The sequence below is a fragment of the Equus przewalskii genome, chromosome 10 (genome assembly GCF_037783145.1).
Source record: "Equus przewalskii isolate Varuska chromosome 10, EquPr2, whole genome shotgun sequence".
Lineage (NCBI taxonomy): Eukaryota > Metazoa > Chordata > Mammalia > Perissodactyla > Equidae > Equus > Equus przewalskii.
In genome coordinates this window covers 37416621-37433879 of record NC_091840.1, presented here as the reverse complement: position 1 = coordinate 37433879, position 17259 = coordinate 37416621, and the positions used below count along the sequence as shown (strand labels likewise).

The 17259-nt window shown below is 56.7% G+C and overlaps 2 protein-coding genes and 1 long non-coding RNA gene across 5 annotated transcripts; 2 read left to right on the top strand and 1 right to left on the bottom strand.

Annotated features, from left to right (window-relative positions):
* Positions 1 to 353: 353 nt before the first annotated feature.
* GAS2L2 (growth arrest specific 2 like 2) lies at positions 354 to 8311 on the bottom strand. The gene is made up of 6 exons (XM_070562475.1): positions 7782 to 8311; positions 6062 to 6303; positions 4875 to 4982; positions 3684 to 3780; positions 2829 to 3081; positions 354 to 2262 (listed from the first exon to the last, which is right to left on the bottom strand). Exons 1-6 carry the CDS (start codon positions 8164 to 8166, stop codon positions 708 to 710), a joined length of 2640 nt encoding a protein of 879 aa, XP_070418576.1. The 5' UTR covers positions 8167 to 8311; the 3' UTR covers positions 354 to 707.
* Positions 6045 to 6959, top strand: LOC139074091 (uncharacterized). Of its 2 annotated transcripts, none has more exons than XR_011523473.1 (2): positions 6045 to 6395; positions 6630 to 6959. It is a non-coding gene; the product is annotated as an uncharacterized lncRNA (long non-coding RNA). The 2 variants fall into 2 exon arrangements; XR_011523474.1 differs by having other exon boundaries at positions 6138 to 6277.
* Positions 8312 to 13927: 5616 nt separating the features above from the next.
* C10H17orf50 (chromosome 10 C17orf50 homolog) lies at positions 13928 to 17050 on the top strand. Of its 2 annotated transcripts, XM_070562482.1 has the most exons (4): positions 13928 to 14050; positions 15893 to 16202; positions 16303 to 16466; positions 16855 to 17050. In XM_070562482.1, the coding sequence occupies exons 1-4, from the start codon at positions 14038 to 14040 to the stop codon at positions 16920 to 16922; spliced, it is 555 nt and encodes a 184-aa protein (XP_070418583.1). In that variant the 5' UTR covers positions 13928 to 14037; the 3' UTR covers positions 16923 to 17050. The 2 variants fall into 2 exon arrangements, with proteins under 2 accessions (XP_070418583.1, XP_070418584.1); XM_070562483.1 differs by lacking the exon at positions 16855 to 17050 and having other exon boundaries at positions 16303 to 16652.
* Positions 17051 to 17259: the final 209 nt, after the last annotated feature.

The following is a 17259-nucleotide window of genomic DNA, read 5'->3' as shown; positions in this document are numbered from 1 at the left end:
CTTCGTCCCGCTTGCCGCCGAACCTCTGTGGCCCCCGTCATAACTTCGTGGGTGTAGATGTGTTAAGAACACTCAACCATCCCTCTTGGCTCTGAGTGATCTCGGTTCCCAAATTCCAGAGCAAAGCTTTGACGTCCTGCGCGTGTCGGGTGGCCCTTGTCTCTGTCCATGGTGCTGACGCACCAGCTGCTTCCAGGAGAGATCGGCCGTCTGGCAAGGTTGGCTGAGCCTCAAGAAAGGAAGCCTCTCTCACCCCCAGCCCCCTCCCCTGCCCCCTCCAGTGGGAGAACATTTGAGGCTACACCTTCGTGCACCACCACAGCCTTAGAGTGAGGGACTCAAAAGCTGGGGACTCAAGGACAGACCCACACATGTTTAATAACTTATGAGTTGTGGAAATGGTGGACATGGCCAGAGGTCAGAGGAAAGGAGTCTGGAGAGCTGTTCTGGGGAGGGCAGTAAGGTACAGGATGGCCCCACCGCCCCTATCCTAACTCTGGAGTCGGAGTGGGAGTGATGGGCTGGCCCTTTGCTCAACTGAGCGGATTGAGTCTGTATTTGTCATCCTACCTCTCCTGGCCAAGGCCTGTACTGAGGTGAGGCACTTTCCCTTCCACTCCTGCAGCTGGGAATCCAATGGATACATGTGCATTCTTTTCACTTCCCTCCTTCCCAAACCCACAGGTGAGGAGATGAGAAGCCCCTCCTCAGACCCAGGACTCCTCAGGTGGGAGTGGAGCTGGGTCAAGCTGCTGAGGCCCCAGACCCTCCAAAGGCTGGAGGCTACTCTCCAGTGGGGCCACTGGCTCTTTCCCCTCTTTTCCTTCCTCCTCCTTCTCCCCAGCCCTGGCTCCATCCACCAGGGCTGCCTCCCCTCCCTTTCTGCCCAGGCCTGCTCTTGTCAGTCTGCCCCTGGGGGGCACCCTGGCTGGACCCAGGCGGAGGTAGGCCAGTGGCTTGGGGATTCGTGAAGGCTGCTTCTCAGGCCTGTGGTCTCTCCGGGGTGGGATCCTGGGCCTCAGCTTCAGCTTGTAGATGGATGGGACTCTCTGGGGCTTCCGGAGTGTTCTCTTGCCCTTGCCAGGACATGCCTTGGCTTTGTCAGTATTGGGGCCTGAGGGCAAAGGTGTAGGGGCCTCCCTGCTGACAGACACTGTAGGGGCTGAGCAGTTCTGCCCTCCTTGAGCTGGGACCTTCCTCATCCTGGTACCCTTGGAACTCAGGTTTGCCTTAGTCCTGGGCCCACTCTCTTGAGCTCCCAGTTTCCCTTTTGGACTTCCTGGGCCTATGGTAACAGCTGGGTTAGGGGAGCCTAGAGGTGCTGCCTTCCAGGCTCTCAGGTCCACTTTAAGGAGTGGTGGGGGGCCCTGAGCCAGTTCTTGGATGACTTTGTCATAAGGACCCCCAGGTGCAGGCCACCGCCCACCCAGGCTGGGGACGTAGACTCCACTACGAGGGATGGCCCCGGACCCTGGCCCCCAGGGGTGGGCACCCCCCACCTCTAACAGCTTCATTTTGGCCAAAATCTCCTCCTCCAGGCTGTGATAGATGCCTTGCTCCTTGCTCCCGCCCAGGGGCAGGGGTGTGTACTGCCCCTCCTGCCCCTGTGGGCCCAGGCCCTGCAGCTCTGGAGACCCTGCTGTCACTGGGATGTCTGGCTTCTGGTCCCCTTGCCTCTCTTCCACAGAGCAGTCCCCATGTCTGGGCCCAGCTAGGTGCCCAGTGACGGCCCTTAATGGGATAGGGTTTCTCCCCACTTCTGTCGTGGAACCTCCACTTGCAGTACCTGGAAAGCTTCTTCCTGGAGTTGGGGGGCGGGCAGGGGGCAGCCAGATGGGGATCTTGCTGGGTCCTTTAACAGGGGATGGAGAACAGGCAGATGCTGGCTCTCTGAGCTGGGAGGAAGCACCCTCGGCTTCACCCCGGGGTGGTTGCCTGGGGCCCATGGGCTTAGCAGGGCTGGAGTAACGAGGCAGGGGAGATGGTGCTCTCGCTGGTGTCCCTTTGGCGGTGGCCTCAGGGGCTTGGAGTCTCTGGGGGGTGGGGGCTCTGGCATGGGTTCCCCAGTTATCTGTCTCCTCATGAACCCAAGATGTGGGAGTCCTTCCCCTGAGGAGTTCTGGTGGGTCTCTGTCCCCCCTTTTCCCCGAGGAGGTGCACCGTGGGTCTCGGGTCCTGTGGGTGGGTGAGGATTGGGGGCTGGGTGGGCTGTCCCCAGCTGGCAGCTGCCTCCAAGATGGGGTCAATGACTTCTCCTGGCACCTGAAAGGGAGAATCATAAGGCCAGCAGGGTCATCTGATCCAGACCCCTGGCTCTGGGGAGGGACGGCCTTTCTCCGGCCAGAACTCAGGGGGCCAGGCTTCACGTTGCATGAAACAGATGCTCCCTCTCCCCCTGTGCCTACCCGAGAGTCCTCCTTATGGCAGACACTGTTTAAGTCTGTGCTCCCTCATCCCCTGTGTAGCAGATTGAAAGAAGCCTGGTGCAGACCCTGGGTTACTTCAGATCCCACAGCTAGAGGCCACCAGTCTTGGGTGGCAGATGAGTCTTAGTGTCTGCTCGGACCTTGAGTAGGTCTGTTCCCTTTATGGGCTTCGGCCTCCTCATCTGTGAAATGGGAGGGCATATGAAGTAACTAGGTGATCCCAAGGGTACTGGATGCTTTTCTGCTTCTGAACACCTGAGGTCACACTCGCTTTGGCAGCACATAGACTAAAATTGAAACAGCTGAGCTCTTTTTGGGGCTCCCTTTATCTTGGGATGAGGTGGCCTCTGAGAATGTGGACTTCAAAGCAGAAAGAAGCCCTGCCCCGTCCCTCCCCTGTACCTCAGGAATGATGCTGTCTCTCTGAGGACCCCTGCCCCTGCTCCTCCGTCACTGCGGGGGCTGGGGGAGGATGAGACGGGGGGCCTCAGCTTTCGGCCTGAAGACGTGTATGTCTTCCAGTCCACAGAGGGCAGTGGGCTCTGGGAGCGGCTGATGGTCATCGTAGGCTGTCTCTTGGAGGGTTCATCCTGTACCCTCACTTCGTGCTGCACCGGTGGAATGGGGGGCTTCAGGAAGCTGCCTGGCTTGTGTGCTAGCAACACAACCCCACAGAGAGAGGAGAGGAGAAAGCGTTAAATTCCTGCTGATGGGGCGCACTGTTCCCCTCCCCCAGCTGCCCCACGCTCCACATCCCACATTAGAGACAGCGGGACCTAGGGTGACAGCGCCAGTGCCAGAATTTCCATAGAGGGGTTTAGGGTATGAAGTCTGGTCAGGGGGCCCAGCTGGGGGACTTGTTTAAAACTGCGTTTGTGTTGAAAGTCCACATCTTTTACTTAGATTGCAGGCTTCATTGGGGTGGCTTGAAGTGCTGGTGGATATTGTGGGAGCGCTAAAGACCCAAGTCGTGCTTGGTGCCACCACTGTGGACATCAGAGCTAGACCTACGCCCTGTCAAGAGGCTGCGGATTCTCTGTGTGTTTGGCGCCATCTTGTGGCTAAAATTGGTATTGCACTATGGCCGCTCAGCTTTCCTCCTAGGGCTGAGAGGGCACCACACCTGTAACCTTCTGTAGTCTCTTCCTTTCCTCCATCCCTGCAAACCTCTTGCCCCTGTAGATCAGACCTACCTCCCGCCTCTGCTTCTGGCCTCCCGACCCAGAGCCACAGGCAGGGGACTCTCAAGGGACTCACAGAGGGATGTGCACCGGCAGGGGTCATGTTTGTCCAGATAATGGCTGAGTGTGTCCCAGCCGCCCCCCACACGCACCATCACGTGGTTCCGGAGGATCTGCAAGGGGCAAAGGTGAGGTGGAGGGCATCCCCTCTTCCTGGACCAGCCTGCAGGCTTCCAGCACGCACTCTCATCCATGTAGACATGCACACGCAAGTACCCCCTGCACACGTGTTTGGTTAGGAGTGTGCATATTTTGCAGCCTGGGTCTCCTCCATGACTGGCATCGGATAACACGTGTTTTTAAGGGTGGAGGCCAGGCTGGCAAACAGAAAGTTGCCCCACAGCGAGCTAAGGGATTTCACAAGCATTGTAGGCTGGCCCCAGCACTCTCTTCTCTCCCTTCACCGTGAAGGGGTCTGCCCCTACCCGTGCTTGTATCAGAAGCAGGGCCCTGGCTTTGCTCTGTCGCATGTGTGTCAAAGAATCCGTGGGAATCTCAGCCCTGCTCCACTCTGCATCACACCGTCTCTCCAGGCTTCCATTTCCTCAGCTGAAAAGTGGGGCCCCGAATCCTACCTCCTTCACAGGGCCATTGGCTCAGAGGCTGGGTGAGGGCCCAGGAAGCTGGCTCTGCCCCCAGGTGTGGTCTGCATCCAAGGAAAGTGCTTGGCCACACCCTTGGGTACAGACTATCCCTGGTGAGGCACGGCCAGGTATGGGGGGTGGTGGGGGTAGTGGGAAGCACATTTCAGACTCAAACTACTGCTCGTTCTGCAGAAGGTACCAAGCCAGGCATGTGCGGCGTGGACTGTGGAGTCCTGAGCCTGGGCCGCACACTGAACACAGACCTGGGTTCTCAGGCCCCTTGCTCTGACCAAGCCTGTGGGAGGAGTGGAGGTGATGGAAATTGGGGGTACCCTTCATACCCCACTTCTGCCTGGGGACACCCTCTAGACTAGGCTCAGGTGGAGGAAATTGGGGGGCGGGTTCTGGCTGCTCTAATGGGAAGAAAGAATAGCTTGCCAACTTTGCCAGGAATCTTCTGGAATTCTCCAAGGGAAAGAAAGAAAGTCCCAAGGCCTGGTAAGTTGGGGTGAATGGTGGCTTTCTGTCCTTGCTCTCAGGCCTGGGCAGGCTCCCATAGAAGGAAACCCTATTTTGCTGAGCCTGTGGTCAGCTGGCCCTTCCACCCTTGCCCTGGGACTTACCCTGATGAAGATGAGGGTGTTGGAGTCCCCCACGCGGTACTTTCCCTCGGACACCTTGACCATGGAGAACTGAACCGGGCATGTGCAGTGGCTCACGAGGCTCTGAACCTGAGGGCAGTGGGCAGTGGGCTCAGCCCTCCCCTCCGCCCAGGTGCCCAGGCTCCCCCGCCACGTGGTCAAGCCCAATGGAGGGCCTGTGTGCCCCCAGAGCCAGCTAGGAGGTATCTGCCGTGGTCAGAGCTGGGGGCTGAGAAGAGAGTAGAGACTTTTAATGACCCAATGAGAACAAGACCTTGAGTGGTCACCTACAGTGTGGGGCCCTCAGTGGTCAGCTGACAGGCAGTGGAATGTAACAGTGAAGGAGGCAGACCTTGGAATCTCACAGGCTTGGGTTGGAGCCTTGCCTCCACCACCTCATAGGCCTTGGGCAAGTTAAGAAACCTCCCTGAGCCCGAATCGGTGGTTGAAATAGGGTTAATTGCAGTAGGAGCTAACTCCTATGGAGCACCCCCTCTGTGCGACTCTGTCCCCAGCACTTCATAGCGCTGGCTTGTTTACTATTCACAGCAGCCATAGAAGGTAGGTACTGTTAGTATTCGCAAGTTACAGATAAGGGAACCGAGGCACAGAGAGGTTAAATAATTTGCCCAAAGTCACACAGTCGCGAAGCAGTAGAACTAAGACTTGAACCCGGGCGTTAGTGATAGTGTCACTGTCTGTGTTCTTAGAAACCGTCCCGCAGGTTAAATGAGAGAGGCGTTAGTGTGGATTTATAATAAAATAGTAAAAAGCTGTTTAGCTGCTACTCTGTGTGAGGGGGGGTTGAGGCTCAGACTGGAACATGACTTCCTCAAAGCCACACGGTGAATTAGTGTCAGGGTGGGGCCTGGAGCTCCGAAGGGGGTGCCTCGAAGTGTGCAGGCGTGGCACGGGCGAGAGGCGGGGCAGCGGGAGGCGGGGCAGCGGGAGGCGGGGCAGCGGGAGGCGGGGCAGCGGGAGGCGGGGCACGGGCGAGAGGCGGGGCAGCGGGAGGCGGGGCAGCGGGAGGCGGGGCAGCGGGAGGCGGGGCAGCGGGAGGCGGGGCAGCGGGAGGCGGGGCAGCGGGAGGCGGGGCAGCGGGAGGCGGGGCAGCGGGAGGCGGGGCAGCGGGAGGCGGGGCCTCGAGGCTGTGTCCAGAGCACCCTCACCAGCTGGTCCAGGTTGCGGAAGTGGCAGGGCCGGCGCACCGGGGGCTCGGGCGGCGGGGGGTCCGGCGCGGGCAGGGCCAGCTCCTGCCGCAGCTGCTCGTCGATCTCCTCCTCCAGCTGCACGAGGGTGGGCGCCGCCACGCCGAAGCGCCAGGCCCGGCGGCCCAGCTCCAGCAGACACAGCAGCACGTTCTTCACGTTCTTGCGCAGCACCAGGTCCTCCGTCTCGAACATCAGCACCTCTGGCAAGGAGGGGGAGAGGGACAAGGAGGGGCAGGCAGCCTCAGCCCACTGCTGACCTCCCCGAGCCGAGCGGAGCCATCCCTGGACAGAGGTGGCAGGCCTGGGGGTGGTTTGGGTCTCAGGTTCTTGAAGGCAAGCCCGCGCCCAGGAGAGGTCTGGGCAGAATTGCTCAGGCACTGAGTGCAGACAGGGTGGCCCTTCCAACAAGAGAGGTTGGGCGTGGGGAGAGGTGACACAGTCAAGCAGGGGGACCTGGAGCCTGGCGTGGGGACCACGCCAGAGAAGGGTTAACCGGCCTTGCTCTTCTCCCCACTCCGTTTGCCAGGATGGTCCAGGAGCAAGAAGCAGTTTATCTTACTTCCCGCCCACTCCGCTCACCTCCAGTATCCACCAGGCATCTCAGACTCAACCCCCAGCCCAGGATCCCAGTGCAGGATTGAGTTCCGGATCTGGAGCCCAGCTGCCAGCGCTGGAATCCAGACTCTCCCACCCACCAGCTGTGTGACCTTGGGCTGGTCTCTGAGCCTCAGTCTCCTCTTCTGTAGAATGGGGAGGTAGTGTCTATGTCCTGGAGGTGTGGTGGGGATAGCTGTTAAGTGTTTGCAGACAAAGTGTGGCACGTGGTAAGGGCGCAATAAAACACCAGCTTTCATCAGCCCTCCTGTCCTGCTCCTCACTGCCTTGCCACCAGCCAGTAGCCCAGCCAGATCGTTCCCTCTGCCTCACCCCACTGCTCTTGCCTGGAGGATGGCGCGACATCCAGCTTCATCCCGCTGCTGGGTCTAAGGCCAAGGAGATTAGGGATCCTGACATGTCACCTCACTGTCTCACAAGCCCCAGCACGACTGGCCCTCCCTAACGTCCACTTGCCTCCTCCTTATCCTCTCCCCAGCCCTCCCTGGCGGTGCCCTCACCCACCCCAGCTCCTCCCAGTCATTCAAACACAGCGCCTTCTGGAGACCTTTGCCCCTGCTGTCCCCCACCTAGAATCCCCTTTCCCCCAAACTTCTCTTTGTTCCTCAAGACTCAGCCCAGACCTCCTTCCTCTCTGCGGCCTGTCTTGCCCCACCTTTCCACCTCATCAGGTCGCTGTTTCCTGCCTGGTCCCCAGCACGTGCACATCTACTTGGAGCTTTTATCACATTGGGCTGTAACTTATGTATCTGCTCGTCTGTCTTTGTCCACCATGAACTCCTTGGTCTCATTATTTCCTGGTGCCCAGCATGGTGCTCAACACAAAGGAGAGGGACGCTCAATGTATCTTTGTTGAATGAATGAATCATTCAATGAACACATTTGTTTATTGAAAATTTACTATGAGATGGGGAAACTGAGGCACGGAAAGGGAAGGGATGAGCTGGCCCAAGGCAAATCTGGAAGGAGGGCCCCAGTTCCTGACCCACGATGCAGCCTGGCCTCAGAGAGGAGATGGACGCCCAGCAAGATAAGGGTCGGGGCAGGGGGTCCAGGTGCTTACCTTGGATACCCATCTCCTTGCGACACCACTGGATGAAGTTGGAGATGTTGTCCCGGGCCTGGAAGGTGCCCGGCTGGGCGGCCCCATTGTAGGAGACCCCAGCCTGGGGCAGGGGAATCCTCTGGGCTCGGGCAGGTGCCTCAGCCAGGAAGGCCAGAGCAGCCTCGGTGATGGTGTTGGCGTGCCGGCACAGCACCAGGCCGGTCTCCAGCACCTGCAGGAAGTTGGCCGCGTCGATGTCCAGCCCGTAGAGATCCCGAAGCCACTCAGCCAGGTCCTCCTTCATGGCTTCCAGGTACTGCTCGCTGGACTTAAAGGGCCGGATGCTGCGCACGGGAGGCCCCAGGGTCCCAGGCCTCCTCCCATGTACCCCAGGCAGGGACATGGCCTCAGCAGGGGAGGACGTGGGCGCCTCCTCTCTCCCGCTGCTGCGTTTTGCCTCCTGCCCCCTGCTGGGTCTTGGCCAGTTCTCCCTGACTCAGGGGTTCCCCTGCTATCCTCAGACAGCCGGGACTCCGGCCCTGCTACTTGCCGCTGGCTCCAGCTGCCACCAGGCCAGGCCAGGCCCCCGCCCCCCACATTCCTCAGTCCCTGCCTGAACTTTCCCTACTTGGTGGCCCTGCAGAGAGTTCACTCTCCGGCTGCCCAGTCCCCTCAGAGTTCGCCACCTCCCAGGACAGGCGGAGGTGAGGACACTCCTGTGTCCCCCCAGGGCTGGACGGTTCTGGGCTGGCTGCCTCGACTCCCCACCGGCCTGCCAGCCGGCCTCTCCACTCTGTTTTCCCCTCCTCTCCTTGGAGACAGTGACTGCTACAAACACTCCTTGTTAACCCTTCCGGGCAGGCTGGCAGGGCTGCCCTGCAGAGCCCGCCCTGGAGCCGATGGAGCAGAGAAGAGAGGCTGGGGCACTTCTCTCACAGGGCCTGGGGGCTTCTGGGGAATCGGGGAATGCAGGGCCCGGGGGTGCCGTGCCTCTGGGTGCTTAGTGAGCCCTGTAGGATGGGGATGAAACAGAGTGATAGAGTCCAAAGACACGAGTTTAGCCCTGGACGCTTTCCTCAGTCCCTCTGTGACCTTCATAGGCTACCTAGTCTCTCTGTGCCTTAGTTTCCTCAACTGTCAGATGGGAATAAGAATATCTCCCTCTCTGGCGTGTTGTGAAGAATGAAGGAATAACGTACGTGGAAAGCCTCTGACCGTCAGGACACACACGAGTGGGACTGGGTGGGTCCCAGCTCTCACTGACGCTCCCAGCAGCCCTGTCTCTGCCCCAGGAGCCCCACCGTCTCTAGAGAACCTGCTCCATCCCCCACTCAACCCACGTGATTCCTCCAGGGCAGGCTGTCAATCACAGGACCTCACCCCATGGCCACAGCAATGCGTTCATTCAACAGATATTTCTTGAGTTCCTACTATGTGCCAGGCACTATTATAGGCCTGAGGATAGAGCAACAAACGAGGTCCCTGGCTTCATGGAGGCCACTTACATGTCAGGGGGTGATGGAGGACAGATAAATAAATCTGTTGTAAGTCACATGGGGATAAATACCAGGGAGAACAAGAAAGAACTAAAGGAGATGGAGATGCAGATGTGTGTGGAATTTTACATAAGATGGTAAAGGGAGGGGCCGCCCTGGTGGTGCAGCGGTTAGGTGCGAACGTTTGGCTTCAGCGGCCCAGGGTTCACCGGTTTGGATCCCGGGTGTGGACATGGCACTGCCTATCAAGCCATGCTGTGGTATGCATCCCACATATAAAGTAGAGGAAGATGGGCACGGATGTTAGCTCAGGGCCAGTCTTCCTCAGCAAAAAGAGGAGGATTGACAGCAGATGTTAGCTGAGGGCTAATCTTCCTCACACACCCAAAAATGATGGTCAAGGGAGGGCCTCCCTGCTCACTGCTGTGGTGATATCTGAGCAGAGACCTGAGAGAAACGAGGAAGCAAGCCCTGCAGATACCTGGAGGGAGGGTACTTGAGCAGCGGGAACAGCCAATGCAAAAGCCCCAGGCAGAGGCAGGCTTGGCAGGGTCCAGGAATAGCAAAGAGAGGCAGGGTATGAGGTGGAGAGGAAATGGGCTGCTGGATGAGGCAGGGGTCGGCTTTCCCCTTTAGAAGGTAATTTTCTTTCAGTTACCTCCTGAAGGCATCAGAACTATGATTATCATACCCGTTTTATGGATGAGGAGACAAGAAAACAAGCTAGCGGGAGGCCTCAGTCCCTCACTATGTGGACTCCTCCGCAGGGTCGATCGAGTGTCCTCATGACATGGCAGCCGCCTTTCCCCAGCATGAGACTCTCCTCAACAGAGAGGGCCAGGCGGGAGCCCCCGTGTCTTTTATTGCTCAGCCTCGGAAGCCACACTCTCATTTCCACGAGGTCCTATAGGTTACTCAGCTCTGCCTGATTTCCTGAGGGAGGGACTACATAAGAGCGTGGCTACCACGAGGCAAGGATCGTGGAGAGCCATCCTCGAAGCTGGTTACCCCAGCACAGAGGAGCTGTTTCTTTTTCTTTCTTGCCTCTAGAATCCTCTTTTGTTCAGATAGTAGGCCTTGAAATTAGGGAAGGTGGGCCCAGCCCCAGAAAGAGAATCACGACGGGTCTCAGGCCATCGTGGCAGAGTTAAAACTGCAGTTCCTGCCGAGGTTCCAAGATACAGCAGGTGCAGCAAACCAGGAAAGGAACACGACCATCTGCAGCAGGTGTTGAGGAGTCATCCGGAAACAGGTCACTTGACTCTCAGACGTCTCTCCCACTAGGGCATACAAGAGTTCGGTTGATGCAGACTGGGAGAGGATTGGTATAGAAGATTTATTTAGGGGCTGGCCCGGTGGCATAGTGGTTAAGTTTGTGCACTCTGCTTCGGTGGCCAGGGGTTTGCAGGTTTCGATCCCACTGCTCATCAAGACATGCTGTGTCAGCATCCCACATACAAAATAGAGGAAGATTTGCACAGGTGTTTGCTCAGGACCAATCTTCTTCACCAAAAAAAAAAGAAAAAAAAGAAAATTTAGAGAATATTGCATCTGTGCTGCGTGTCCTGTGGTAGGCTGAATCATGACCCCCAAAGATAGGTGTGTCCCAGACCCCAGAACCAGTGAATGTTACCTTAGATGGCAAAATGGACTTTGCAGATGTGGTTGAGGATCTCGAGATGCTCAAGAAGGTTGAGGAAGGTGATCCGGATTGTCAAAGTGGACCCTAAATGTAATCACAAGTGTGAGGCAGAGGGAGGTTTGACTACAGAAGTAGGAGATGTGCAACCGAAGCAGAGATTGCAGTGATGGGGCCACAAGCCAGGAACTCCGGCAGCCTCCAGGAGTGGGGAGAAGCAAGGAACAGAACCTCCCTTGGAGCCTCTGAAAAGAACCAGCCCTGCCGATACCTTGAGTCTAGTCCTGTAGGGCTCCTTTTGGACTTTTGACCTTCAGATCTGCAACCGAGTAACTGTGTAGTTTTAAGCCACCTCAGCGTGGCTTGATGAGTGGTGCTAGGTCCGTGCCCAGGATCTGAACCAGTGAAACCCTGGGCCACTGAAGCAGAGCACACAAACTTAATCACTCGGCCACAGGGCCAGCCCCTGGCCAGCCAATCTTGACTGACATGGTATTCAAAGTGTAAGAGGCCCCATTCTCTTTATACAAATATAAGATGTTGTTGTAGGTACCCTCACTTGGGTAGCACTTACATACTATCTTATCGGATATTCCTTCTTTATCTTTATTAACAATAAAGATAACTTTATTGCTCAACTAAAATGAACACCACATCTCTGTTATACCTAGTTATTGGAAGTTAATGAGCTATTTATACTATTAATATAAAATTAAAATTTAATAGAAAAAAGTAGACAGGTTGTAGCTTTACTTTCGGTAACTGACTTCATTTTGTTCTGCAGATATGATTTCTGTGAATGGCAGAAAATAATGCTGGAGCTTGCTAATAAAATACGGCTCATTACTTCTGGTTTTAAGTATCTCTTTTGGCTACAGATCCAGCAGATTCCGAGTTCACGCGTTATCAGTGCGGTTTCTCCCCTCTCACGGGGCCTCCCGAGGAAGTGTCTGAGTACAGGAGGCATAAGTGTGTTCCTGGTGCTACTGGGATTACCTGCTTGCTCTCATGCTTTCTGTGTGGACCGTATTACTACTCTGTGAGGTCAATTTCTAAGGTGCTTTTTTTTTCTCTTGAGGAAGATTAGCCCTGAGCTAACATCTGCCACCAATCCTCCTCTTTTTGCTGAGGAAGACTGGCCCTGAGCTAACATCCGTGCCCATCTTCCTCTACTTTATATGTGGGACGCCTGTCACAGCATGGCCTGAAAAGTGGTACATAGGTCTGCACCCCGGACCTGAACCGGGGAACCCCAGGCCACCAAAGCAGAACATGTGAACTTAACCACTGCACCACCAGGCTGGCCCCTCTAAGTGCTTTTATACAGCATTGTTTGTTACGACAATCCAACTTCTGTGAAGGTCCCACAAAACCCCAAATAGCCCCGAGAAGAGAGAATGAGCTCCCTAAGGATGACAAAGGGCTTCTGGGTAAATTGAAGTGGGGGAGGCAGGAAGAAATGAATGACCAGACCAGGGGAACACCCTATTGTGGTGTCTTGGTCGGATGCTGTCTCAAAGCCACAGCACAAGCTCAGCAGCTTGAATGTGCCTGCCAGGGCATCAACTCCAAGAGATTGCTTATGGTACCAGTGTCCAGGGGTGGCCCCCGGTAGTGGCCTCTTACTGGATTGTTCCTGTGTTGTGATCTTGGCTGTGTTCATGGTAACCAGCCTCCCTTGGTTCCTGTCCAACTGTCAAGTCTTCTGGCCATTCTGTGAGTTCCCACTATTCTTCCTCTATAAATTAGCCAGAGTGAGCTTTTGAATTTTGCAATCAAGAGCCAAGATGGCTATAAGCTCTTCCAGTAAATGTAAGGAGAATGGGTTTGTTGGGACACTATTCTCCACGGGTCTTTCACATTTCTGCATGTCCTGTAAACAGAGGCACTGACTTTTCAATGGAATTTATATAATGAACAACCTTGGAAGACAGAGATAGTGTCTCTTTCTGGAGCAAAAAGCAGGTTTGCTTACTGCCTATTATAAAAGATTCGGGTTCTCTAAACTCAGCGTTCCTCTTGTAATGCAGACCACTGTTTCTGCAGGTATTCACTGACACCCATCCGTGTGGCACCCATGGGACAGTGGGGCAAGAGGAGTTGACACAAATACGCTATGCCATGCTGCTGTGCCATGAGGAATAAAGTCCTTGTCTCTGATCCAGGAGTCTCATGTTTTTGGCAGCACCCATGAAACTACAGCAGGCTAACTTGCATGCTTGCAAGAAGGGCAAAACTTTAGACCCTTCAGAGTTCTTAGCAGGTTTGCCCCCATTTGACTAGGAGATTCCCAGGGGCTGCTCTGCTCTCTTTGCTCTACATCCGACCAACCTGCCTCAACCAAACTTGGTTCCCCTCCACCCTTAGTCTCGGATGGAGGACCTTATCATTGTTCTCTTTCAGACTGACAGGCTCTCCGTGTCTGGGTTTGCATGCTCTGCCCCTCTGCAGACTCCTGTCTCTGCCCACACCCCACTGTAAGGCCAGGAAAAGAAGTTTTCCCAGGGCTCCATGACTTTATTCCCTCCCCCAGCACAAGCCCCAGCCCCCACACGCACATACACAACATTCAGGAGCTACACCTGGCTCTCGCTTGAGCCCTGCTTCCAATTTGACTTGGCGTCATTTCCTCTGATCCCTGGAGCTAAAGCATTGAGTTGGAAGTGGCTACAGTGGGGAGCAGGCGTGAGGAAGCACAGGGATAGGACAGAAAGGGGAGGAGAGAAAATAATGATACAAATAAACACAATGCTTTGACTGTTTGCTGTGAGCCAGGTAAGATCTGGTACTGGACTACTATCTCTGATTTACAGATGAAGAGAGAGAACATGCTGAAGGTCAGAGAGCTTTTATATTTATGTGGTTGAACTGAGATTTGAACCCAATCTGTTGGGGGCCAAAGCCATCCTCTACTCCCCTTCCCAAGAAGGAAGGTGGGGGACACCTGGGTGTCGAGTGCTTTTGGAGGCTCTAGAAGAGGCAGCTCTTCCAGGGCGGAGCCTATGGGCAGGTGAGGTTCTGGCCCCGCCCCTTGTGAGCCAACAGAGGCCCTAGAGACCAGACCTAGTTCTAGGCTCTGGGAACTCCCTCTCATCCCGGTCCCTGGTCAGGGGAAGAGGGCAGCACAGCCTTGGGAAGGATGGATAAGCACGGTGAGTGGGGCTGGAGGCAGGGTCTCTTGACTCCAGGATGGACCAGCCAGCCCATCACCATGGCAACTCCAGAGTGGAACTCCAGCCTTTTCTCAATTACGCATCTATCTACAAGCCCTCTCCTCTCTTTTTCCTGAATATTCTTGACCTCTGATCCCTCATCTTCACCTGCTGCTGTTCAGACCTTTGTCTTCTCTGGCCTCAACCACTGTAATGTCTCCCAAGTAGGTCTCCCTTTGTCCTGTCCCACAACACAGCCCTTGTCCTAAAACGCAGCTCTGAGAACGTCCCTCCACCAGAATGTTCAGCGGCTCCCCACTGCTGAGGGACAAAGCCCAAACTCCATAGCTCGGCACCCAAAGTCCCAACCTTCCTTCCCAGCCTCGTTTCCTCTTCCCCCTCGTCCCAAAATGGTCCCAGCACCCCTTTTTGGCTGTGCATTAGGTCTGGCCTCTCACACCCAGAAGGTTCTTTAACGTGTTTTTCTAAATAAAAGCACAGTGGACCCTGGTTCTCCAACGTCAGCAACACTGAGAACTGGCAGAATCTTTAAAACAACTTTTCTAGAAAGGTTTCAAGTCTTGGGTGAAATTCAGAGGCCCCTCTGTTACCTAATTCATCACCCCCCTGAGAGGGCTGTGAGGATGAAGGGGCATGGGGCATGAAGAACTTAGCATGGTGATTGCATGCAGCTGGTGCTCAATACATGCCGGCTAGCAAACTAATTTTATAATCGTTCTCCTTTCTCCCCAACCTCTTTAGGTTAGGCAGGGATCAACAGCAAGTTTTCTTGACCTTCCTAGCGCAACCCCTAGGAGCTGTGTCTTCCCTGCCCTTCTCTTCCTCACAAGTCTAGCTCCCCGGATCCAGCAGACAGCAGGGCACATGGCGGTGCTGGGCGAGTGTCTGCTGGTGAGGGTGCACACCTCCCAGCCGAGCAGGTTACTTTCATGTCAGCCCGGGAACGTCCTGCCTGCCAGGACTTACTGCTTGGAATCACGGAGTTCGTGCTCTGAACAAAGGCACCAGAAAGAAGGGAGAGTGATGGCTGAAATCCAGCTGGCAATTGGGGTCCAGCCTGGAAGGTGGAACAGACACCTTTTCCTAATTGGCTCCCGCCTAGGGCAGCCTCTTCTATTTGGTCCGCCCATAAGGGGCACTTTTCCTGATTGTTCTGGCCATCGGAGGTACCTTTTCCAAATCACGCAGAGGCGCTGGATGCCCACCTGCCTGCCCGCCCCGCCACAGGTGACACTGGACTTCCTTGAGGCAAGGTCCACTTTGAAGAAAGAAATCCCAACCAGAAAACAAAATATAAACCACCACCTATTAACATTCCAATGAGCGCACTTACTGTTTATCGACAGCCCTCACAGAGATCGTACCCACCCTGGAGCCCATCAGAAGGAAGGCGGGATGAGCCATCATTTCCTCCGGGTTCGCCATCCTCATGGCTGGCTCCCTCCTGTGGATTGCTTCCAGCCCACCAACCTGGGTCCTGGGCGCTTCGCACAGACGCCATCTCATACCCGTCTCCCTTGAGAAAGGCACTACTTTCTACCATTTTACAGATGAGGAAACCGAGCTTGACAGAAGCGACTTGTCTAGCCCCGAATCCTCAGCTAGCAAGTGCAGAAATCTGGGAAATCTCAAGTAGCCAGGCAGGGAAATCCTGCACACTCTGTAACCCTCTCTTGGAGTCCTGCTGTTCCTCTGCATCCCCTACGCACCGTCCTTCAGGCGCCTGCCTTTTGGGGGGTCGGGTCGGGTTGTGGGCAACGGGGTACCCGGGCTCTTCCCTGGGGACAGCGGGCCTGCGCTGATCTCCCTGCCCGCCCGCAGGCGTGAAGACCCCCTTGTGGAAGAAGGAACTGGAAGAGCCCCGCGCCGGGGAGGTAGAGGCAGAGGAAGCCGAGGAGGGGTCGGAGGAGGAGGACGAGGCGAGGCCGCCGGAGGAGAGCGTGGCCGAGGGCGAGGCAGAGAGCCGGGAGGCGGAGGGCGACGAGGGCCAGCGGGGCTCGGTGTCCTACTGCCCCCTGCGCCAGGAGTCCAGCACCCAGCAGGTGGCGCTGCTGCGGCGCGCGGACAGCGGCTTCTGGGGCTGGCTCAGCCCGTTCGCGCTGCTCGGCGGCCTGGCGGCTCCCGCCGACAGGTGAGGGCGCGCCCTCGGCCCAGGCAGCAGGGATGCGCGCCGGGGCCCCCGGCGGGAGACGACCGCGCGGTGTCCTGAGCGCCCCGGTCCCCGCCCGCAGGAAGCGGAGCCTCCCGGAGGAGCCGTGCGTGCTGGAGACGCGGCGGAGACGGCCGCGCGGAGGGGGCTGTGCGCGCTGCGAGATCCTTTTCTGCAAGAAATGCGGGAACCTGCACAGCCACCCGGCCTTCGTGGCGCACTGCATTCTGGAGCACCCGGATCTGGGTGAGGCGCCGGCTTCGGGAGGAGCGGGGGCCACCGGGAGCCCCTGAGCGCCCCCACCTCCAGCCTTTGTGCCCTCCATCCTCGCCTGACCCCAAACTCCCTGCAACCTTCTCCTCGATCTTGACGCGGAGCGCTCTCCAGCACGTTCCAAAGCACTGCCCCTTCTCAGAGCCGCTCTCCCGGAGCGCCCCCCTTAGGCAGGAAGGCCCACAATTGGTGGCGCATTTCCACCTGTCATCGAGCGCCTGCCCAAAGCCGACCCCATCACCTAGAGCTCCATTCCTCCTGAGCGCCTCCTGAGGGCTCCCGCCCCCGGGCACCCAGTGCCTGACCCCCACCTGACTCGCGTCCCCTGGCACATCCTCACATTCTTTTTTGGGTATTTCAGGTCCTTGTGGCCTGATGAGCAGAGGCATCCCTAGAGAAAATACCCTCTGGGTCCCCTCACCCCTCTGAGAAACCTACCTCTTCTTCTCAAGTCATTCAATAAAGCCTCTAAACAAAGTGTCAGCGCCTCGGTGGGGCAAGGCGGCTCTGGCTCTGGTAAGAGTGATGACGACCCAACCTTCTTCCCCTCCCCCAAGGTTCAAGCCAGCGGGGGAAAGGGCAGGGCGAGAGCCTGCTCCCTCCGCCTCCCCAGGACGGGGCGGTACAAAGCTCGCATCCAAGGGCAGTCAAAGGCCGTTCTCCCCACCGCGCAGAGAAGAAATGGAGGCACAGGGCCAGGAATGCCCGTGGGAGCTGGGGGCTGAACAGTGCCAGTCCATTCTCCCCTCCCCCTGGAAGCCTGGTC

What these genes read in the sequence shown, in the direction of transcription:
- GAS2L2 (XM_070562475.1), bottom strand. Translation starts at nt 8,166, where the DNA reads ATGTCCCTGCCTGGGGTACATGGGAGGAGGCCTGGGACCCTGGGGCCT. An exon ending in ACACCCTCATCTTCATCAGG is followed by an intron (nt 3,781 to 4,874) that starts GTAAGTCCCAGG and finishes TGCCCCTTGCAG; the next exon opens with ATCCTCCGGAACCACGTGAT. An exon ending in GAGACAGCATCATTCCTGAG is followed by an intron (nt 2,263 to 2,828) that starts GTACAGGGGAGG and finishes TCTCCCTTTCAG; the next exon opens with GTGCCAGGAGAAGTCATTGA.
- C10H17orf50 (XM_070562482.1), top strand. An exon ending in CTGGCGGCTCCCGCCGACAG is followed by an intron (nt 16,203 to 16,302) that starts GTGAGGGCGCGC and finishes CCCCGCCCGCAG; the next exon opens with GAAGCGGAGCCTCCCGGAGG. An exon ending in TCTGGAGCACCCGGATCTGG is followed by an intron (nt 16,467 to 16,854) that starts GTGAGGCGCCGG and finishes TGGGTATTTCAG; the next exon opens with GTCCTTGTGGCCTGATGAGC.